Consider the following 24,164-nt stretch of genomic DNA (forward strand, 5'->3'; position numbering starts at 1 on the left):
CCCTCTGTACGAAGCAAAGCGTGGAACAAGGGGATGGTTTTCACCGAGCTACCTGTAAACGATAATCATGAAAAATGCAAAAACATCCTAACATCGATTTTACTCTATGTGTAATGAGTCTCTTAAAATGAATGTTTCATCTTCTGAGATGACTGGCAAGAAATATTGCACTTTTAAACTTTTAATTTTTTTGATATGTACTAGTACTTAGTAGACATTTTTTTCTGGCTTACATTTTCAGTTGCTACGTCTGTGTTGCCCCACGGGCAGACTGGAACACAAAATCAGCCCTGGCATTTTTGTTCAGCCTGGCTCCCTATATTTGATAAAGTACACCTTTGTGGTCTTCAACAACTGTGCAACTCTCTATAAACACACACCTTAAAACATGCAATGAGTTAATGAGAATCAGGAGAGGAGCTGGTGCACTTCAAATATGTGGAAAAAACATTACGTAGAAATACTGAAGTAACATCTAAATACATCAGCCAGGAAGTAAAAGATTGGGAACAGATTGGTCTTCCAAACTGATAACAATGAACTCCGGCAAACTATTGTGAGAAACTTGTCATACAGTCATACAGCTTAAAAGACTGTTATCTTTGATACTGGTCAAATTTATATAAACTTTTAAATTTAAAAAATCTCTAAAAAAATGCTCTCACTAAATTGTCTGGCATTTAGCACATTGAAGTAATCTTGGTAATTCTAACTAAGCTAAAACACAAAAGGTTTATAAAATCAAGGCAAGGGGAAGATTTCCAGGGTGAGGTTTGGAACTGCTTTCAGTTCTAGTTTATGTTTTTGCACATTCAGTTTTTCTGTTTTGGGTATTCTGGGAGGACGAAATACCAAAAAACTATGTGGAACATTCTGTCAAGGCTATATTTTAATGGATTAGTCAAACCATCAGCTCATGATGACACAGGCACAGCCCAAGGCTCAGTCTTAGGTCCCTTGTTGTAGATAAATGACAGATGTCACATGTTAGTTACACACAGATGATGCTGTACTTTATTTACATGCAAAAAACTAAAGTATTGGCTGCAAAGAAGTTGTCGTCAGCAATGGTGCCAATTTGTCAGTGGCTAAAAAATGAAAGTTTTCATTTTAATGTTGATAAAACAGTCTGCACGTTCTTTTCAAAGTGAGAGAGCCGGATCCAATCATTACAGTTGCTTGTCAAAAATGAACAGCAGGATGGGAGTACAAATATTTAGGCATTATAATATATTCACCACTTTCAATTAATAGTCACATAGAAAAAGAAATAAAATTACATTCAAGTCATGTAACTTTAGACACATTAGAAATAATCTGACAGTGGAAGATTTAAAATTATACTTAAATGCTGCAATTCTTTCTCAGAATGTGACCAGCCTGGGACCAGTTCGTCAAACAATAGGTTTATTGTTTAATGACAATAATTCATCAAACAATAAACTGCCTGCCTGGGATGAGCTGGTCCTGGGCTGGCAGGACCACATTACACCCAACAGAAAGACTTTGTAAGCAGAATTTGAAAACTCTAGATAAAAAAAAAAAATAATAACTCATATAATCATTGTAAAATGTTGAGTAAATATGTTCTGATTTGGGTAAACATGATTGCCTATTGAGATATTATATTAGCATTTGTGATTCATGAAGCAGCCCCAGCACTGAAATATAACCACAAAAGCGGCTGGAAGGGGGGATTTTAAAACATTAGTCTGAGCGTCACACTCTTGTATATTACCATTAGAATTAAAAAACCTTAATTCAGAAAATCATTTAAACAGTGGCTTTTAAATAGATACATCTGCAGTCATATTTTAAATTAACATCTTTGAGTTAAGTAATGTTTAAAGTGTTTGCTTTTATGGCTCACTTTTTTATAATTTCCATGTTGTAAAACAGCGATTTCTTGTAGTTTGTTGTAAATGGTATGTGTGCTCATCTGTGTGTGTATCAATTGTTTATTTTATTTTATTTTTTCTTATCATTAACCTACCAGGGACTGCAGATAAAAATTTGCCTTTGTGGCTAAATCTGGCATTTTGCATTACTGTTTAAATGTACTCCTGTTGATTAATTTGCACTGTCCCTTATGAAGCAAATTCAATTCAAATAAACTGCAAAGGGGCTAATGGAAAGAAATCCTTTCGCTCTTACCGTTCACAAATGTAAGGGAAGTTATCAGGGCCGTGCAGAGACCACTAAAGGGGCAGGTGCTCAACAAAAAAAAGGGCACATCTAACCGCATTCTAAGACAGAATATTAACAAAGCCACACAGCTTTCAGTGTCTAATAAACAATGATAAATTACAAAATTGTGAGATATACAATCAAAGCTAAGGAACATTTCTAAATAGAGCATATAACTATGCATAAGATATTTTATTAGTAATTTCTTTCTGCAGGTCTATTTTGTTATAGGAAAGTATTGCAATATTCAAACCCGCAATTTAGCAAGATATGTAAATCAGAGCTAGACCACCAGACATATTTTGTCTTTACAGAATTACACTATTAAAAATATAAACAAGGGCACAATGCAACCTCTTGGGGTACTGTAATCTATATAAAAAAGAGCTGCCTGTTTGCTACACTTGCAGTGGAGATGAAGATGGTCCATTCAGGAAAGCAGAGCTGCATCAAACTTTAACGTGGAACTGCAGAAAAAAGAAAAGAAACAAAAGCATATATTGAATTGTTAAAGCATGTCACCATGAGAAAAGCCTACTGAGTTTTGCTTAAAAAACTTTTTTTAATTAAAATCACACATTTTTGTCTCATGAAGTGATTTTTTTTTTTTTTTTTGCAAAACAAACTTATTTTCGCTTGTCAGAAATCTTTTCTTGCTATTCTAAGTTTTTGTTTGTGACTCAAAGTTTTGCTTGCGATTCTCACATGACATCGTGGGCAGGGCCTAAAATCGCAACAGAAGATTTCTGATGTGTGCAAATAAAAGTTTATGTTTGGTAAAAATGAGTTATTTAACTTTAAAAAAAAGTCTTTTAAACAAAACTTTAAAAAAAAAAAAAAAAAAAAGGAATCATTACAATTCCAAAAGTTTTGATTACAATTTTATTTTACTTATCTGAGGTTAGTTGTTTTTTTTTCATTGAATAATTGGGGAAAAAAATAACTTAATACTCTGCGAACCAGACCCTAAACTTACTTAAAGTCTGGATTGAGTTTTTTCCCCTTCATTAATGACACTTTTATTACATACATTATATTTATCAGGGTGAGTTATTTTTAATTCTAAATGAACATCTTTGTTGGACTTTTATTTAAGTGTTATTCTCCTTCAAGATACATTTACCACTGAGCGGGAGGAGACAGCCAGGTGAGGAAAAACTGTTCTTATCTATCGATTCAGTATTTTTATCATACAGACATTAGGCTGTTGTTGATGTGCTATTAGCTAGCTGCTAGCTAACGACTTTGCTAGCAAAGCAAGATAACTGAAAAGCTGCTCCCCTGTATCGTTAATGATATCAGTCATTCTTCAGTATCGCTTATTGGTTCTTCAGAGAAAGGCAGACGCAGAGGCCTGTCAGTGTCTGTATTTCATTACCTCTCTGCTTAACCCGCTACTCCGTGCTGAAGCAGAAACGATACGTTCAACGTTTTCCGTCATCAGTCTACTCCACTTTATTCACCAAAATCGTTTTTTTTAATTCACCAAAAACAGTTCTGTAATCTGTAACGTTCGCTACGTTGAGCTCCAGTTAGCCGCCTTATCTCACTGCGCGAGAGGCAACTGCGTCATGCGTTATGGGCAAAAGGTCAAAGGAAACAAGGTGACCAATTTATTATGTTATACAAAAAAGAAACGAAAAAGCAAATAATTTTAGTACATATTATTATGTGTCAGAAGAGGGCTTAGGAAATAATAATACCAACAAAAAATAAAAATTAAAAAAACATTTGACCAAAAGGGCACTTGGGGGCAAGGAGCAAAAGGGGCAGGTGCTCAAACACCCCTAGCAGCCCCTCTACCCCATCCCTCCCCCTGCACGTGCCTGGAAGTTATTGACTAGAAAACACCTGAACACACTCTAACACCACCAACACCAAAGACTCCTTTGGTGACAACAATGGCGCCTCAAAGCGCATCCATCCAGGTTTCCCTTGGTGTATTATAAGCCTTGTGGGCCACCAGGCTAAGCATTGTTAATTTATCTTTAAAAAAAAAAAAGATGTTTCCTTTCTAAGCTTTTTAAGACTATATAATTGGTGTTTAGGTATTAATATCCCAGTCTTCCCTCCAAAAAAAGCATAACTATCAAGTGATATTTTCAAATTTCCTGTCAACTTTAAACATTTTTTAAACTCAAAAACATGGAGGCCAGCTGGATGACTGACCTAGCGCCCCGAGCATCGGGCTTAGCACAAACAGGCGAAACCGTGTACATACATAGAATTGTTCCAGTCCATCAGTTAAATCAGATGTACCGTAGCGAATGTGCATCTACATCCGCCATAGGCATATCCGAATCTCAGCAACACTGTCGGTGAACCAGCTTTGTGTCAGTGGATCCTGGCTTTTCACACCCCTAAAAATATCTCTCACCAAGTGTGCGGATCAAAGGGGGCAGCAGCCCTGCTATGAATACCCCTCCGGTATTTAACCTAAAGCCTCCCCTCAGCGGAGGCTTCCAGGGAGGGGACAAGAGCAAAGAGCCCGCCGCTCCGCATCCAGAGCACAGAAGAGGAAGGCGGACTTTGATATGAGCGCATTGAAGGTGAGCTGATCGTAAAAATATATCAGAGCTCTTTTCTAACGAGGAAAGTTATTTGGACAAACGAAGGACAAAACCGACAAAAAGATTTCGTTGGAATTTGGAACCTCGAATTTATTTATTTTATTTTATTTTATTTATTTTTTTATGAAAAAGCCAAATGACATAAAATTCCTGGACTCCGAGTTATACTTTCGCTTAATGTGGAGAGAAGGAACTTTTAAAGAGTAAATTTGACGTGAGGCATCTGCTGAAAGTTTTCTCCGCACCCTGGAAAAATAATACGCTGCGGCACCTCAAATCGTCAGACTGTTTTTACTTCGAAGTCGACGAGAATTGTGAGTAATTCTAGTTTAATGTAAAGAATGGAAAATGAGCCGGGGTGTAAAATACTTGATAGACCTGGGGAGAAAAGAAGGAATCACACAGAACGACAGCAACTTTTAAAGCAGCCACTGTTGAGCAGCTGGAAAAACCTGAACGGGATAATGGTCGGCATGTTCGTGTCCGTTCTTTCCCTTGGACTTTGCATTTTGGTGATAATGCGGACCTCAGAACTGCAGTCCAGGATACTGAGTCTGGAGCAGCAACAGGACGCAAAGTTGTCCGCCTGGATGATGACTCTGGAGCAGGTGGAGCCCCTTATTATGAGTCGGGTGGACCAGTTACTGGAGGAGGTAACGCATAAAACACTACTACTACTTCTATAAGATTTAATTAAAGGACACAAATACGCACAAATGAGGTGGGTAACATATTTATATCTTAATAATTTAAAAAAATGCCTTAAATAAAGACCAGTTCAGTAAACGTGGGGATTCAGTTGTATTTAATTTTTCAGCAGACATCTTGTCTTTTCCGTTCTCACGGCTTGTAGCTTATCTCATTAATCTTGTCTCAAAGAATAATTAATTTCTCTATCGTCTAACCTTCTGCATGGAGAAGGATATTTTACTGTTCTAGCCATATTCCGTGCTGCTGGTTTCATTTTGAAGCTACATTGAAGCTTGTACAGGTTTACACAGTTATTAAAAATTAACTTAGTTTGTCTAGTGACAGAACTAGTTGCAAAGTCTCTCAAGTATATTTGACTTATTTTGGTGACACAACTTGTGTCGATTGTGTGATATAGATTTTATAACGCTGGTTACTCAGGTTTATGAAGACCTTGTGTAGTGTGACCTACCTGGTAGATTTATCAGAGTTGCCTACTTTTGTCCCAACAAAAGATTATATAGAGATAGAAGTACAGAATGATGTAGTCAAGACAAATAATCAAGTCCCACAAAAAGGCTTTGAAAAACTTAAAGGGTTTTGGTGAGTTTGGAAGGACACTGGAGATGAAGGCCACATGATCAATGAACACAGGAATCCCTTTGGTAATGACGCCCAGAGCTTGGCCTATCTCAATAATCAATAAATCAATTAATTGTATTATAAATTGAAAACAAAGTCAATAATTCCCGTTGGTATGATTTATCTTTCATCCTTTTTTTTCTCTCTTTCTACCAAAAATTGGATGATAAATGTCTTCAGTTTGGTGCTTTGGTCTGAACCAAACCTTTGTTTGAAAGACTATTATGTCTACAAATACTTCAAAATTCATTGTATTTGTTGTTTTGTTTATTTATTTTAGATATTTAAAAAGTCTTCTAGTTCCAGTGTTAAATGTTCATTAGAATGTAAAGTTTACTGATTTGTTAGAATGTCTTCTTGCATTATTATTTTTGCTATTACCACTATATTGCTTAAGAATGGTCTCAAAAGAATATTATCGTTTATCGCAATAACTTCTGGAACAATTTATCGTCCAGAAAAATTTGTAATTGTGACAAGCCTACCCACAGCAACTGGTTTATGGGAAACGTAGAGTTTAATATATGGGTCTGTGTTGGACATATAACATTAATTTAGAAAAGGGACTTAATAAACTAACTTTGATACAAGGTTCACAACTTGTAAGACATTCATTCATGTTGCATACTTTCCATAAACTATGTTTCACATTTGTAATTTGGGAATACAATTGCAAAGAAAACAATAGCAGTTTTCTAAAAGAGCTTTGGTGTGTTCCTGTTTCCAACACTCCCCAAAATGAAACTGCTCATCACAGTCCTCTGCCTCCTAATGCCACTCTGAAGAGGAAACTCAATAATTCGGTTCAGCTGTTTTGGAGCAGGAACGTATCCAAAAGTTGTAGGATTCAGCTTTTCAGAAAACAACTGTTTGAAGATTATTCAGAAGGGCAAATACAATTGGACTTTTAAAAATGACTCACCTAGCCGTCTGAGATGAGCTCCTTTCCACTCTCTCTCTCTTGTATAATCAGTGACGCATCAAGAGTCTGCACCTCAGAGACACTCGGATTTAAAAAGAATAATTAAGATCTTGTCACTGAAATAAATGTTCTTGTTTTCAGTTATGTTATCACTGAAGGTCTTGGTCCATCTGTCTTTACCAAAAGTTTGATCAGCAACACATTTTGACCGGTGTGTTTTGCATCACTACAACTAAGCAATAGTTAGTTTTATCTAAAAAAAAATCCAGTGGGTTTTAAAAGCAGACGAGTCACAGGTTGTTATTTCAATCAACTCAGTATGTGCACCTGTTCAAAGCTTATGAGCTCCTAGTTAACATGATCTTTTGAAGAATGACTGAAAATAGATATTTCTAAAGTTTGTTTCATCTTATTTAAATTTGTGTGTATCTAACATTAACTGTAACTATAAAGTTATTTCTAAATAAAGTGAAAGGAATATAGTAATGAAGGAGCAATATTTTCTCCAAAAAACTTTGAAAGAATAAAAACTTTGAAACTCCGATGCCAGAGATATAAATTTGTGAGGGAATATTACATTTTAAAAGGCATTGATTTACAATATTAAAAAGTAAGTTCAGAAAGAGTCAAGCAGCTATTCTGCAATGCTGCAACCCCTGGAGAGCGGATCACAACCTCCTTCCTTCGCCAGCTGAATGTTCCGCCTGTCAATTCATTTATGGTCTGAAACGGTCTCTCTTCTGCCTCTGAGATGGTAGAAATGTCAGATTTCACACTTGGGATTGCAAATAGTTTGCCTTCGCTCAGATAAATCTCACTGCCCTGTGTCTCAAAGCCGGGTATGTGTTGTGAGAGAACGTTGGAAACCCATCAGGCCACGGGTTCTGCCTGGCAGGAGGTGGAGGTGTCACAGAAGTCGGTCTCCATTTGGTACTTTAGTTACATATCTATATTAAACGACCTAACTTTAGGAACAGAAGAGAAACGGCGCTAAGTCAGACTGGTAAAGCGAATATTCTCTCAAATCAGACATACATTACATGAATGCTTTTTTTTTTGTTTGTTTTGTTTTGTTTTATTTTAAGAAAACCTCAGTGATGTGCAGTTAGGTGAGGCACCTGTCATCATGGAAGAACAATATATAATGATAAGAAAGTTTATATTGTTGTTTTCACCCTGAGGTTTGTACTACAAAGTATTTATTTTTCATTTAGCTGAACCAATTTTGATTATTTTTTTCTTCAAAATCGCTGAATTTTCGTAATTTCCCATTCAAATGCTCAGAAGCGAAGCTGAGCCTCACCTTGGATTGCCAACCTCTGGCTAACTACACTGGCTGCCATTCTATGGGATCATGTTCCTCCTGTCTGTATGTCGCCAATAAAATGGTTATTAAAACATTTTATATATGAACTGATTTTCCATAATTTAGCTTATGTATATAATGTACAATGCTTTTTGCCACCAACCGTGTGTGTAACATGTTTCGCGTGCTGAGACGCGATCATAAACAGCAGAAAACAGATTCCAGGTGAGGCAGGAAATTCTCTTGCTTCATGGCAAGAGAATTCATGAGATCATCAGAATTCATGATCCCAGACATTGGTCTTGTGACTACAGATCTGCAGAGTAAGAGACAGCGAGGCAGCCATACAATAAAGAAGTGAAGTGCAGCAATATACACGCAACAGTGACAGATTTCTGACTTTGGTTTTTTCTTCTTTTTCTGTGTAGAAACTTGCAACACAGATGTCAAAGACACGGGAGGTCCGAGATGCTCCACAAAGCTGCCTTTGTCCTCCAGGTATGGTTAAAGCAGAGATGTTTGGTTGAAGCAGTGATGTCCGGTTAGCTCTACGGTGGGGCCGACTCCCCGAAAGTACAAATCTAAGATCTAACATAGAACGCTTATAGTTCAGTTTTGACCTAAACCTTCGAATTATGCAATATGATAGGAAGGCAAACAAAAGAATATTTAATATTAAGTCAAACATGATTTTTCTTTTAGTGTAATATCTTTGGCTGGCCTCTCTGTTCTGATTAAAATTGCATATAGTCTTCCTTTTATTTTTATGTGAAATCCACGCACCTATCCTTCTCCATGAACATCTCTGTGTCACTCTGTTGTAAAATGTTCTGTTTTTATGAATTACTCATGATCAACAAAATGTGTTTTTAATGAACAAAAGAGAAAGCCCTTCAATGTCAAAGTCCAAGGAATTTCTACAAAATAATGACAAATTAAAAATATGTAACATAAAATATGTTACGATGTTCAGGACCTCTTGGTCAATTTTCTCCTTAAAACCAGTCAAGTTATTCCATTAATGTCCCAGATGTTAAAACTTTCTTAACTTCTGTACGGATTTCTTTTTATCTCAGCGATGATGCAAGCTTGAACAGTTTCCATGGCATCAACGCTATAGCTGCCAGCTGCCAGCTAATATTTGCTAATATTCAGGTTCTCCAAATGTGGCAGCTGGTGTAAAATATTTTTGGTGGAGTTGATGTGCCAATTGATTTCCCTTCCTTGTTCGGTATGAACATTCAAATGAACGGTCGGAAAATTAGTATAATTTCACAATAATGTAACATTTTTCATACAGCAAGATAACATGAAGCAAGTACCTGGCTGCAGCAAACAGAAAGGGGGAGGACAAAACCAAACAGCAGAGTCATACCATATTGGACGCATATGCAGGAGCATCACTGCACTCTGGAAAGGGGAGCCAATTCCTATAATAATTGTGGTCTCAATTTTATTTTCCTCTTGAAATCTTTATTGATTATAGTTATTGTTCAAACATAACCATGAAACAACAGTTGTGAAAGATAAAGATACTAAATATATTAAATCTTAGCCTATGTGAGCAAGTTTAAGGCCAGACTTGAAATTTGTTAATAATTATTTAACTTAAAGAAAGCTATTTTGGATCAACTGTTTTTGTACTTCATATGTTTTAGTTGTAATTGTAGAAAAGCACAAATCTGAAGTGCACTAAATGTACTACTATGAAGTATGAAGTATGCTTTGTACACTTTAAGTATTGCTACTTTTGCACTACTAACATGCTTGATTAGTTCACATTAAATGTACCATTTTTGTCAAGGACATTTATATAGTTTTTTGTATTTGTCAAAAAATACTCAAAAGACACAAATAAAAAAAAAAACTCAAGAGTTAAAGGGTGATCGAAATAAAAGTGAATCCAACTCAAATAGCCTCTTGATGTGTCGAGGGTTTCTGGTTCCAGAAAAGTCAAAAATCAGGATGCAGTTCTTTGTTGGTTTATTTCAAAGTTTCAGGCAAACAAGCAGGATCCTGTTCTCAGCCTCTCCTGGTCTGATTCCTGCATTGTCTGGCTGCTTGATTGTATGACCTGCTCACTCACTGACAGAGTGACTGCAAGACTGATAGACTAGGTGACTGGTTTACTGAGTGGGACAGTAACTGGTAAAAACAAACAAACAAACAAAAAAAAAACATATGACACAGAATTGTACAAACAGAATATATATTTATATATATTTTCAAATGCTTAACACACTTGGAAAAAAGTTAGACTTTTGACAAGCACATTATGAAAAATATTTCACTAAAGACAGAAAAAGTCTTAAGAAAAAAAATAGCGAGGGAGTTTGAAGCAGGTTAGTTATTCTTGCTTGACTTTGACGACCTTCACATGTAGATGTGAAGTGGAATTCGGTGAGTCGTGGTTCAGATAGAAATATCAAAGGTGACCTACACACCAACTCTCACAGGTCATCAGTAGACCAGGTGTTTAAGTTAGCTAATCTACCACCATTGTTAGGTTAGCTAACAGCAGCGCTGTAGCTAATCTATGACAGTGATCACTTATTAATAATCGCAAAACAAACATCAAGCCTAAAAACGTAATACTGTAACAGAGTGGATGTTCTGTTCTTTGTATGGGAAATGATTTGAGTGCTTTTTGGTGTTGAATCCTGAAACATGAGGTGATGTAAACATGAGGCAATGGCGTTGACAGTTGCTATGGCAACGAGCCTGTATGCAGCGTTGAAAAGGTTTCGCTTTTTTGTGATTACTTTGTAAAGAGCAGCATTTTCCTTCCTGACTTTAAACTAAACAAGTCTTGGAGTATGATTTGGGGAATCACCGAGTTTTTGCACATTTCTGTACATTCAGTTGTCTGTCCGCTCGATAACATTTAGTCTGTAAGCTGAAAGAAATGTGTGTTCTGTGGTTGTGCTATTCAGGAAAATGCAGCTGTCTCAGCGCCCCAAAATATAAACCCTTGACTGAGAGCCACGAATACCAAAGCAGCTGCCAGAGTAATAGATTTACTAAGGTACATGCAGACCACTGTGTTCTAATTAGCTGCCCGGTTGATAGCCATTCGCTGCTAACACCTCTGGGATCAAAAATGTGCTACAAGCTAGACCGCCTTTTGTTGTTTTCCTTTTTTCTTTTAAATTAATGGAATACAGTAGGATTTCAAAATATGACATGTGCTGTTCTCTGTTTTTCTGTTGATTCAGGTTTGTCAGGTGACTGAGAATGTGTAATTATTGAAAGTAGTAATCATTGGGAGCCCCAACGGCCGCCACAAACAACTGAGTACATCCAGTTCTTGAGAGAGATAAAAGGAGTGCCTTTGTCTAATACTAAGCATAAAGTATAGATGGACATTATTTTCAGGTACAGTTTAGCTTAGCTTAATTTACCTAATGTTACCTCATGCAGATGACAGGTAACATTGGGACACCTAACCCGTGAACACTTAAATCACAATAAGCGTCACACTTATTGTTACACTTACGTGTGTGAGGCACACACTTATTGACAGCCATAAAATAAAGTTTTCTCAACAGACAAACATAAAAAACAGAGAGAAAACAAAAAAGTGAATAGATTCAAATAATGTGAACTGAAGAGTAGTAGAAGAAGCAAGTGAGAAAATGTGGACATTTTGTTATCCAGTAGCCTAATTCTACGGTAGTGTAACTACAGAAATAGCTCAGGATAACCTAAGGCAGTCTAACTGCATGCTTTAAGCTTTAAGGATAGTTAAAGCCTCACGGACTAAAACTGGGAGCTGGTTCCACAGGAGACAACTAAAGGATCTGCCTCCCATTCTGCTTTTTTAAAAATGATCGGAGCCAACAGTAAACCTGCAGTCTGAGAGCAAAGTGCTCTTAGGAACATATGAAACAATCAGATCTCTGACGTATGACGGAGTTTGATTATGAAGGATTTTACACGTAAGGCTCTTGTATTTCGGATTAAACAGGGAGCCGTTTACATGAGGCTAAAATAGGAGAAATATGATTTGTCTTTTTTAATTTTCATCAGTACAAATTCTTTAAAGGGTTTTACAGCATTGTCTGATTAAGATATTCTGTAATTAATTTTTTTTTTCGTGAAATTTTGAGTTCCCAAAATTTAAAGTGTAGCAACAGAAAATATGTTCATTATGCTTACATGTTAGAATAGAGTCTCAAACACAAACAGCTCCACAGAGTGCAACAGCAGAAAGCAGAAAGCAGTGGCCATGTCTACGTCAGTGGACCACACTTCCAGCCAGTCAGAGACAGATAGTTTTTGTGTCCAGTTAGCTTGAGTGAAAAACAACCAGCAAATCAAAATGCAGCACATAATGGTAGAAATTCCAAAACAAACTATATTATATAAGAAAAACACAAGAGAACAGAGCATTAAATAGTGTGTAGCCTAAAGGTATTCAGTAAAGCATTTTAGATATTCCAACATTTGGAACATATGGGGGACAATGGGGGGAACAACATATGGGGGGAAAATGGTTTTGCCTATTTTCTGGATTTGATTTATTCCAAGTGCTGAAAGATGATACAACTCAAGGAAAAACATAGTGTTACAGTTTATCCAGAATACATTTTATATACGTTACTGTAGGTGTTAGGAGATAAACACAGAAGAAAACCCACATATGCAAAATGGCTGATCACCAGCCCATGTGGACTATTATTATTTATTATTATTATGTGTTACAGCTATAGTCAAGAATATGTTTAGAAAACTTGAACACAATGATCAGGATGGGGGAGTGAATACGTTTTGAGACGTGGTTTTTAATAACATTTTTTCCTATCTGTTTTCTTGTTGATCGTTGTGACAAGTGGGCTATTTTTTTTTTCTTTTTCTTTTTTAGAAATCTGATCTGTTTCAGCTACATCTCATGTTTATTGTTCAGAAATTGTCAAGGTGCTCCCGCTTTTTTTGAGTTAAGAGATTTTTAAACAATGCCTGATGCGGCCGGGAGCCTTTTCTTTTTTATCTGTGCAGCTGACACAGGGTGAGTGTGCTCCAGGGTCATGGGACTCGTTATTTAAGTAGACTCGCCAGTTCACCTTGACATTTGTGTTGACAGGAAAAGCCCACAGCGTATCACCTTCTGTGGGGTTTGATATATTCACCGGACAGCTGCTAATGCATAGACAAACTGGGGAGAGTGTGGCAACCAGAGACAGAGAACAGGAAGAGGCGGCATGCTGATGCATGTGTGCAATGCATACGTCTGTTGTGGCATAGTCACTTGGCAAGGTGTATTTTAGAGGATTGCTTTGTTGAAAAATGATTGTCCTCTCTGTACACCCAAATATTCATAAACCCCAAACCTGAATACTGTAGAACGCCAAAAGTAAGATTTAGTCTATTTTTTCTAAAGGGAAACTGTGTAAGTGTATAACGGTTGTCCCTATAAAAGGACAAGACGTATTCAGGAAGCTCACCAGTGGGGTCAGATTTAAAAAAAAAAAACATAAATATTCCACTTAATTGTCCTCCTATTGACCAATGTCACCGTTAAATGTTGATTTCAAAATTTCTGGTGTTAGCTAAACAATTGGAGAATATTCTGCTACAGTGTTGGTAGAGTATCCCAACATATTCCAAATATGGTTGTTTATAATAATCACATAAAAAAAACCCAAAACAAACAAAACTGTATCCTGAAATATCATCAATCAGCTTCCTTGAATTTTACTGTCAGCAATTGAAAAAGAAAAAAAAACAGCACAGTTAAATTTAATGAATTTAACTTGTCATTAAATTCTAAAAACTAAAAGTAAGAAATTAAATTACCCTTGTGTTGTTTGCTTAACCTGGCCATTTTCCTTGGAATGCAGAGAGGAAGAAAGAAAACTTGGAAAATCTCTTCTTCCATGATTCAATTCAGTTCAAAGTTAATCATTGAACCCCAAAGGGAAAACAAATGTTGCTGTAACTCATATTATTCGAGGTTCTTCGAAGAGTTATTGTAGAGGCTGATGGATAGTGTTGGCTCTGACTGAAGACACTGTTGTGTACCACGCTCGTGAAGAATGCTCGGGTTTGTCCGTCATTTTCTTGACCTTATGTGAAAAACTTCTTTGCACCGTCACATCCACATCTTCACTTCTTCCCTTCATCAGTCCCTGGATCTTATGCTGCTACCTCAACAAATAACGGCAGAAGAGATGACACCCTCATCAACAGACTTTTGGAAGACATAATCTTGGTGCAACCACAGAAGAACCTAAGATTCCTCATTAAGTAGAGCCTTTCTTTGTGCCTTCTTATAGTTGGATTCATTGACGAGTCTCCTGTCCACTCTGATGCCAAATGAACAGTAAAGTATTTCTATTCCTCAACCACCTCCACTTCAAGATGAGATGATTGTTCTCACACACATAGACTACATTCACTCTGCATTTCCAGGTTTTTGTCAAATCGTATTTTTTTGCCATGGCCGTTCGCACTTCCAAATAAATGCGACCTGTATGTGTTCTCCAGTGTGAACGGGCAAACGACCTGAAAGTGTCCCGCATGCGCAGTAGAGGGCACAATGACATCACACAGAGAGAGCACGCTCAGTTTTATCCCAACCATCATAAAAACAAGAAGAAGTCCTCAGTGTTTGTGGAAGTAAACATGGACGCTAACAGTGGAGCATAGCTTACATATTTGAAGTTGTTGTCCGACCGGAGCCAGAATATTAACAACTTAATCCTCATTATAGTCCGTCATGGTTGTTATTTTTCTGCCTGCTTGCTTGTATCAGGATGCAGAATAGAGACATTTGTCGAGTATCAGTGACGTTCAGGTCGGATGAATGCGACCTGGACATTAGGTCACATTTGAAAATATCAGATGTGTGTCGGATACCCAAGTGGCCCGGGTTGCATTAGAAAAAAATCCGATCTGTGTTGTTCAGACTGTCATCAGATCAGATTCAGGCTGCTGTGTGGACTTAGCCATAAAGCGGTCCATCAACTCTGTACTCAAGCTTCTTGACCATCTCTAAAACACCCGATGACTGCAGTCATTGAGTATTTCTGCAGATGACAGGAGTCTGACCTGTGCTCTGAGTCGCAGTGCATGTCAGACTGCTGTAAAATTAGAGTGACAACAGTTGCTTTTCTTCGTCATAGGAATTTATGGATTGACCAAAAGTATCTAAAGATTCCTTTAGTAACCAGTGAATCTGCTGAGCGTCTGCATACATGTTTCTTCTTTGCTCATCTTTGTTTTGCAACAACTGCAGCGCGTCAGCTCTCTGAAGAAGTAGACGAACGTGGCAGGGGAAAGATGACTTTACCAGAGACCTTAGCATGGCTGGAACATTTAAAGAAAAGAAAACACTTCTCAGGTTTCACCATTATATCACACTCTTTCATACTTGTTCCAAATGTGCCAGAAAAAGGAAAATAATAACAATAGAAACATTTATTCAAATGTGGATATTTTGCATTCTCTACCTCCTGGCCCGAATGTCTAACAGAAGTTGAGGTGAGGTAAAGCAAACCTTGAGAAATATTTCAAAAATACAACTTTGCAATTAATTCAATGTAAAACAAAACAAAAAGCAGAGCAGTTGGGGTCTGGCAAAGTCAAATGTATAAGTTAAAATAAATAAAAGCTTCAATAAAAAAAAATATATTTATGACAGCAAAAGCAAGAAAAATATATACTTTTTCTCCATTGCATGTGGCATAAATTCATATGTCCAAAGTAATTTTTAATTCTTAGTTGAACTCGGTTCCAGTATCCCAATTTGATTAATGCATATTTAATGTATTGAGACTTTTTTTTCTGCTTGTTTTACTTTTTGCATTCATGTGTCAAACATTTATGTACATTTTGATTCCCATGTATGTTCTACTACTGAAAGTTCAATTTCAATGTTTTGTCTCTCTCTGTCTTGCAGGACCTCCAGTAAGTAACATCAGACGCTGTATTTGAACTCCATGTGGTAAAATGACAACTTTTATCATTTTTGTGTGAACTGCACCACTAGAGTTAAAACATATTGTGGAATACAATATGTGTACACACACACACACACACACACACACACACACACACACACACACACGCACACACACACACACACACAAACACACACACTATACTCTGGTGTGTGTGCTTCTCTTATGCTATCTGTTCATAGGGGACTGCAGGGGAGCCTGGTCTGTCTATCATTGGACCAAGAGGGCCTCCTGTGAGTACTGCTGTTTATGATATGCCAAAACTCATGATTACTTCAAAAATGTATATATTTTATTATATTTTTCTCCCTTGGAGGTTTCCATTTTTAAACCTGCTAAAAATGAACAGGTTTAAGAGAAGTTTAGTCTGATTTGACTTTTGCATATGATATAACTGTACAGTCTGTACTCTGAGAATACCTGATATCTGCTAGATAACGGTATGTTGTTGTTTTTACCCTGTTACTACCTCTGAGGCTAAATGTTTTCAGTTAGGTTTAGTTGGTTGGATTAATCCTTTGTTCCCTAAGCAAAAGCAATTGCAAAGTGTGTGATGCTTGTCTTTGTCACAAAGCAACAATCTGTTGAGACCAGTCTGTTAGTGTGAACTCCAAGTCTTTTCAAAATCTTAGAAAACAGAAAAAGTCATGAATTTTGTCCCCAGCTAAGGAAATTGATAACATTTTCTTTACTATCCTGCACTCTTGCATGCCAGATTAACAATATTTTTATTATTTCCTCTTTCTTTTTAGGGACAACCTGGCACAAGAGGATTCTCTGGTTTCCCAGTAAGTGATTGTACAGTTTTTAGTGAGACAGATGGAATGGGTACGGATGTGTCTTTTATCACAAAACCTAGTTTACAGTTACGTCATACGCCACAGTTGTAGCCATAGAAACCTTGAATAATTGCTAAGTAAGATATAAGATATAGAATAGAGACCAAAATACAAGGAAAATGGTCTAAATATTTTGCAGTACTGCCTGATTTTTGTATCAAAGTAAGTGACAAGGTAAAATGTTTTATTTTTTATGACCCAAACTTTAACCTTTACCTTTAATCTTTGATCTGCAACCAAAAAGGAACAAAAGGACTAGATATACACAAAGTTAAATAGGTTAAACACATGACAACATAATTTTCTTACAGGTTTAAAATAACAGGAAATTCAATTGCATATATATTTTGATATGTACACTTTTATTCCTTGGCATTTTATTCTTCCATATTATTGTTGAAGTACATGTTGATTAATACTTAAATTTGCTACATTTAAATCGCTGCTTAGGTTAAAACCGGATGTTGCTTCATCCGGTTTTAAGATTTTCTTAGACATTGTTAATGATTTGTTTACTGACTTGGATTAAATGTTTGTCTTCTTCTCCATAGGGTCCTATTGGGTTGGACGGAAAGCCTGTGAGTTTTCTTTTTTCTTTTGGAAGAAAATAAAAGTAGAGATTTTTGTGTACTTGTTTATTGTGTGAGTGCATGGCTGTGGTTTCAATGAATTAAAAGCTCTTTTTGGTTTTATCGGCTTTAACAACACAATGTAACGATTCACATTGTGTAACCTAACCTAACATTTTATGTTCACTCAGGGGCAAAAAGGACAAAAGGGAGACATGGTGAGCATGGCTACTTGTTTTTACCCACAATACACTAGTAATAATTTGAATTGTTTGACCGTTTCAGTTTTAAAAGTGGAATAAAATTTCCAGTTTTAATTGAAGGAATGATAAAGTGGAACTGTTTTGTTGATTTTTCTTTTCTTTTCTTTTAGGGTTCTCGTGGTCCTCAAGGAAACCTGGTGAGTTTGCAATTATTTTTTTGTTTTTTCTTTTTCATAAGATAGCAAACCTGATATCTTTGCAAAATATATCAAAAGAAAACTTCTTTTCCCTTTCATTTATTTCTAGGGGGAGCCGGGCCTCAAAGGGGAGAAGGTGAGTGATGCTTCCATTTGCATCACAATACCACGAGTCAGCCGACCTGTGGATGTATTTCAACAAGTATTTCTGTATGGAAACAGATTACAACTTTGTCCTATTGTATAAACCCAGATCCTAGGTCTGAATTTAGCGGCCACTTAGTGGAACTGATTTTATTTTATATATATATATATATATATATATATATATATATATATATATATATATATATATATATATATATATATATATATATATATATATATAGTAATGATTTCTATGTGGTAACATTACCAAAAACACACAATTTCATTATAAAGTTGTGATTTGTTTTACAATAATATATATTTGATCATGTAGAAATCATTCTTTACATGGGCAACAAGAAAGAAGAAATTACTCTTGGAGGCCCCCCGGTGGCCACGGTAGGTCACGCTTCACCGGTAATTTACGCATCCAAACCTCCAAAGGAGCGGTGGAAGATAAGTAAGCGAAACAATGTCACAAAAAAGAACTTATCCTTCAGTGAGAGAGAAAATAAAGATACAAACAATAAATACATTTAATCCAATTTGAACCTGGTTATTAAACAAAGCAGTCAAGTTTGGTTTACATTTCAAATTCGATACACAGTTTTCTAGACATCCAAATACAAAACAAGTGCTGACTTTAACATGTGCAGTTGGTGTAATGTTTACAACACAGCTGAAATGGATACTTGAAGGTTTACTGAATGTTTTTTTTTTTTTTTTTAATCTCCAGGGTACATGTGGAGACTTAACACACCGGGTAAGATTTTCTTAATATATATATATATATATATATATATATATATATATATATATATATATATATTCACAACATGCTGACACGTCATAAGTACCTATTGAAAACAACAATTTGATTGGTTTGGGTTTTCCTAAATAGTCTCTTCCTTTTCACATTGATGTTATTCATGTTGAGTGTATTTCAAATGTGTTCCTTTCAATTTCTTCACCAGGTTTAAAGCCCCATTGTGATATAGACAGGCAGAAAATCAGCAGCACACATCAAAATGGTTACACAGATGAAAGATACTTAAAAGACATAACAATAATAAAAAAGCACATGTAGATATGAAGGGAGTATTGTTTTGATCTTCCTCTTGAAAATGGAAATCTTTCAAGCTTTATGTGATGAGATTCATGGAAAAAAAGTCCAGGAATAGAGAAATTAATGCTGTACATGTACTGAATTTGTTACAGCTGCACTGATTGGGCTTTTCCAGATCTCTAGAATGTAATCCTTTCAAAGGAAGAACATTAAAAAAAGATTTTTATTGTTTCTATCCCTAAGATTGTTGCAAACATTTGTTGCACATGCTTTTTTGCTTCCTTTCCCGCTTTATGTTCTTTACTCCAGTCATGCCCTCCCCCTTTTAATTTCCATTCTTGTGGTCTGTTTTCCTTCCCGTTTCATTCTTTTCCTTTTCATTCTTGTTTGAACCTTAGATTTTTCCTTCCAATAATCTTTTTGCATGGTGGTCAAGTCTGTTTATGACTTCTTCTTACAGGTGTTGCCCATGACCCTGAGAAACACACCTTCTATAAACCATCTAATCTTAAAACGCCTGCAGGTAAACATCTGTCTAGACAATATTTATTTTTCTTTAAGCCTTATGTACAACTAACCAACATGCCACAAACTTTGTCTCCTCTGTCTTCTGCCTAACAATCTTTTGGCTTTAACATTTTTGGCCGTGTTCAAACCAAAGAGATTTGTTGTTATTCAATACCCGGCATGCAGACTTTATATGTTAATAAAAAAGAATTTTGCATAGCAAAGATTTGGTATGAATTGTTACATCAAAACAAATTACTACTTTTTTATTCATTCATTAAGAAAATTCAGTAACTCAGAAAAGAAGATTATTGTGGCTAAGCTAAATATTGAAAACTTGTGGAACCACATACTAATCAGCTAATTAACTCAAAACATCTACAAAATAAATACGTGCCCAATGTATCGCATGGTATCATTTGTCATCAGTCACTCAGCCGTCTCAGAACGCATAGGCGACTTTGGCCCTTCCTGTATGCAGCACTAATGTTCTTGATCCAGCCCAGTTTATAGTCAATGTGAAGTCTCAAATATTTATAATTCTCCACAATATCCACACTGAGCCCCGGGATGATAACAGGGGCCACTGGCATCCTGGTCCTCCTCCTCAGATCCACCATCAGTTCCTTGGTCTTTGTCACTTTGAGCTGCAGGTGGTTCAGCTCACATCATGTGACAAAGTTGCCTACATAAGTCCTGTATTTAACCTCATCACCCTCACTGATACAACCAACTACATCTGAACATCTGGAGATGACAGGACTCAGTGCAATAGCTGACGTCGGTTGTAAAGAGTGTGAAGATGAAAGGAGACAGGATAGTCCCTTGTGAAACCCTTGTGTTGTTGACAACACTGTCTGACACACAGTGTCACAGACGCACGAAATATGGTCTGCCAGTTAGACAGTCAACAATCCTGGTTGTGTTTGTGTGAGAGCATATATATAGACATTTATGCGCAATTGCAAGTTTTGTCCCATGGGGGCTCTCATATCTCTGCTCTAGTGCACGCCATGGTCCTGCTGTTGTCCCCATAAATACTGTACAGACCTCATAGCTTTCATGCAAGCTTTGCACAAACCATGTGGGCACAGCTCTCATCCCACTCCAGACACTTTAGGTTTTTCAGTCACATGGCTCTGGCTGAGTCAGTACTATTTTAGCTGAAAGTCAAGAGTCAAGCCAAGAACCATGTCGGTGACGAAGATGACGGATGGAGGATCATCAGACTCAGAGAGCAACTAAGAATGGGTCCAGGTCCTGGATCAGTGCTGCCTTGAGAGAGTTTGTTTGTCCCAATTAGACTGATGACGAGCTGGTGTCATACTTTCTGTCTTCTGAGCGGGAAAACTGTCCAGCCCGCTGCAGTCCCTCTTCTTCTGACTCCTTTGCTGTCTTCACCTTGGGAACATATTCAGGTTGACCTCTGTGGAGAACATTATGGGGTACCTTCTCTTACTCGCCACCTGCTGGTTGTGGATTATCTTCATTCTAAGTGGTCAGAAATTTGCAAACTGAACTCCATCACTGCATCTTCCATCATCGACTTTCTGGAACCTTTTTGGGTGTTTAAAGGGTTTTATAAATAAAATTGATCATTAACTGTTCATCCATTCATCCATCCATTTTCTAAAACCCTTGTCCCTAGTGGGTTCAGGAGGGGTACTGGTGTCCATCTCCAGCAAACGTTTTGGGCGAGAGGCGGGGTCACCCTGGACAGGTCGCCAGTCTGTCGCAGTCATTAACTGTCTTCTCCATTAATATTTTTAATGGAAATCACTTGAACTTGCTTTCATTACTTTAGCTGAAATTAACTATATTGTCACTTCTAGCAGAAGCTTTAAAACTTGTACATCTCTTTCCCTGAAATAGAAAAATAATGTACCAAATGTAAACTTTGCAGTAATGTAAAGAGTTGTCTATTAATAGCTTTGTTAGTCTTCATAATTGATTGCAACTCAAAAGTCTTTCAGCAGGGTGCACCCGGATTACAAGGACCCCCAGGACCACCAGGCCTCCCTGGTGCCCCTGGTTCCCCTGGTTCCCCTGGTTCCCCTGGCCTTAATGGTCCCAGCGGACCACCGGTGAGTCCCAGCTTTATTTGAAATACAAAACCACAAAAAATTGACTTTTTGTACAATATTCCTAGTTAAGTCTAGTTTTTAATCGTTCCTTGTTGAAAAGAAATGTAAACATCTGTCATGGAAGTAGTACTCTTGCTCTTTTTAATGAACACATTTTAGCAAAGATTTACACTGACTGCGGGGAAAACTCCTACTACTATTGCCACCATCGTCTCTCAATGTAGCTAACTTTGGGTCATAATTTCATGTCACCTACCCAGTTACGGAGAATTGATGAGTGAGATACTGTTAATCAATTGTCCACAACGCTTTTTAAAACATCCTTGCAATGTATCCACCTCTGATTTGTCGCCATTTATGCCAGGTAAAAGAAACCTGGCATTGCTATCGATGTCAAAATATTTAAAATCGATAGCAAGTCTGTAACCCTGCAACCGTAAATAACAGCACAACAGCTGCTATGAATTAGGGGTAAGTCAGGAGTACTGTGGATTTGAAGTACAGAGTTCGGGCTGACTGGACGTTACAGGTAGCCATTTGGATGTCAGCTGATTTTTCTCCAACTCCATTGAGGTTTACATTCAAGTTGATGTTTCAGGTGATTAATTCAGGTAAGTGCAAATGAATGCCATTACAATGGACACCTCTAAAACAGTCTGGGTTTTGTCTAAGGCAGTGGTCCCCAACCTTTTTATTACCACGGACCGGTCAAGACTTGGAAAATTTTGCTGCGGAACGGGGGGGGTCATCGTGAACCGTCAGATAAGGTTCTGCATGTTGGTGTTCCCTCTAAATACTGCATATACCCAATTTGGGTTGTCTTGGCCTTTTTATCGCAGCCTGTGGGGTTTACCCTGACTGGGAACGAGAATACAACCTGCTGAATGTGACAGGTAGCCAATCAGAAAGCGTGGTGACGTAAGAACAGAGGGGAATCCCAAACAGCTGACATCACGCAACTGAGAGTCCGGTGGATATCGGAGATATGTGAAAATGTTTATTATTATATGTAAAGGTCATTATTATATATGTTTATGTTTATTCAGTTAAAAATGTTAACTATGAAAAAACAGTCACCTCCAAATCATAGTGCGGCAAATAGAGCGGCTGCTCCCGCTGTCTATTATCCACCGCCTTTTCTTTTTATTACGTCTTTTATCTCTTAAAATGACTCCACAGACTGTCACTATTGCTTCTACATCGTCATCCGTGTTTGGTTATTCTAAATTCCCGTATGCTATGTTGGGGGTTTTGTGGATTTTCTTCTGGAATCGCGATGTTTGTGAGTGGAATCGTTTCGTGTGGTTTGTTGCTCCTGCCTTGTGGCTGGAGACACGAACCGATCGAACCTGTTGTACTTTTATCAGCTCTGTGATCACAGAGGTTTGGAAAATCGGCCGACAATCCTTAAATCTTGCCGTATAAACCAGACTTAAGACTCACAAGCTCTACTCATCTCCTCTCGACCACTGCCCAAACACTCTCTGACTCTGGTCGCTATGGTAACGTTTACATATCCCTTCAAAATAAGATACAGATGCGCCACAAAAATGAACATTTTACTTTCGTGAAAATTTTAACTCACGATAATAACTAACGGGAGCTCTGAGCTTGTTTCTCTGCAACGAGATGGTCCCATCTGGGGGTGATGGGAGACAATAACACCCGAAGTGTTGCTTATATCCACAGCCTGCTTTTCTCTACGTGGCGAAGCAGTTGGAAGCTTCATTGCCTCATTAGCAGCCGGTCGCCGCATGTTACACAGAGCGGCTTGATGTGGGACTCACCTACCGGTCCGGGATAAATCCATTCTTCTGTCTCTTCTCTGGGCATTTTCCCCTTTGCAAAGAAACTTTCCAAAGACATCTGATCCGTTTCTTACTCATTTTGCTGCTTGTGGGCTAAATGTTGGCGCGCAAGTAACTGAGAGAATCCGGTTAAAGAATTTTCAAAATAAAAGATCCTCCAGACTCAAATAATACATAAAACGGAAATATTTAATTATTTCTTTCGCGGCCCGGTACCAATTGGTCCACGGACCGGTACCGGTCCACGGACCGGGGGTTGGGGACCACTGGTCTAAGGTGTCTAAAGATTTCTGTCCCTCTAAAGGTTTGTCATTCCAAATACAAAGCAGGACGGAAAAAGATTAAAATTATAATTCCACAAAACAACAAATTCCCTAAAAAGTTTGTAATATCATTTAATTCCCTCACTCCAAGAAAAAGGAACCACCGCAACCAACCAGTATACTCAAAGCATTTCAATACACTG

At 37.3% G+C, this 24,164-nt stretch overlaps 1 protein-coding gene across 1 annotated transcript in view; it reads left to right on the forward strand.

The window, feature by feature from the left end:
* Positions 1 to 3,335: 3,335 nt before the first annotated feature.
* Positions 3,336 to 24,164, forward strand: part of col13a1 (collagen, type XIII, alpha 1) — a 42,652-nt gene continuing 21,823 nt past the window's right edge. Inside the window, exons 1-13 of the mRNA XM_088013161.1 lie at positions 3,336 to 5,410; positions 8,746 to 8,815; positions 15,555 to 15,659; positions 16,218 to 16,225; positions 16,461 to 16,511; positions 17,031 to 17,066; positions 17,669 to 17,695; positions 17,878 to 17,904; positions 18,060 to 18,086; positions 18,196 to 18,222; positions 18,970 to 18,996; positions 19,760 to 19,822; positions 21,780 to 21,890. Coding sequence (XP_087869287.1) covers positions 5,099 to 5,410; positions 8,746 to 8,815; positions 15,555 to 15,659; positions 16,218 to 16,225; positions 16,461 to 16,511; positions 17,031 to 17,066; positions 17,669 to 17,695; positions 17,878 to 17,904; positions 18,060 to 18,086; positions 18,196 to 18,222; positions 18,970 to 18,996; positions 19,760 to 19,822; positions 21,780 to 21,890 — 891 coding nt within the window. The 5' untranslated portion in view covers positions 3,336 to 5,098. The remainder of the gene's footprint in view (positions 5,411 to 8,745; positions 8,816 to 15,554; positions 15,660 to 16,217; positions 16,226 to 16,460; positions 16,512 to 17,030; positions 17,067 to 17,668; positions 17,696 to 17,877; positions 17,905 to 18,059; positions 18,087 to 18,195; positions 18,223 to 18,969; positions 18,997 to 19,759; positions 19,823 to 21,779; positions 21,891 to 24,164) is intronic.

This window comes from Poecilia mexicana, unplaced genomic scaffold, assembly GCF_051168715.1.
Source record: "Poecilia mexicana isolate PSO_F unplaced genomic scaffold, ASM5116871v1 scaffold_15, whole genome shotgun sequence".
Lineage (NCBI taxonomy): Eukaryota > Metazoa > Chordata > Actinopteri > Cyprinodontiformes > Poeciliidae > Poecilia > Poecilia mexicana.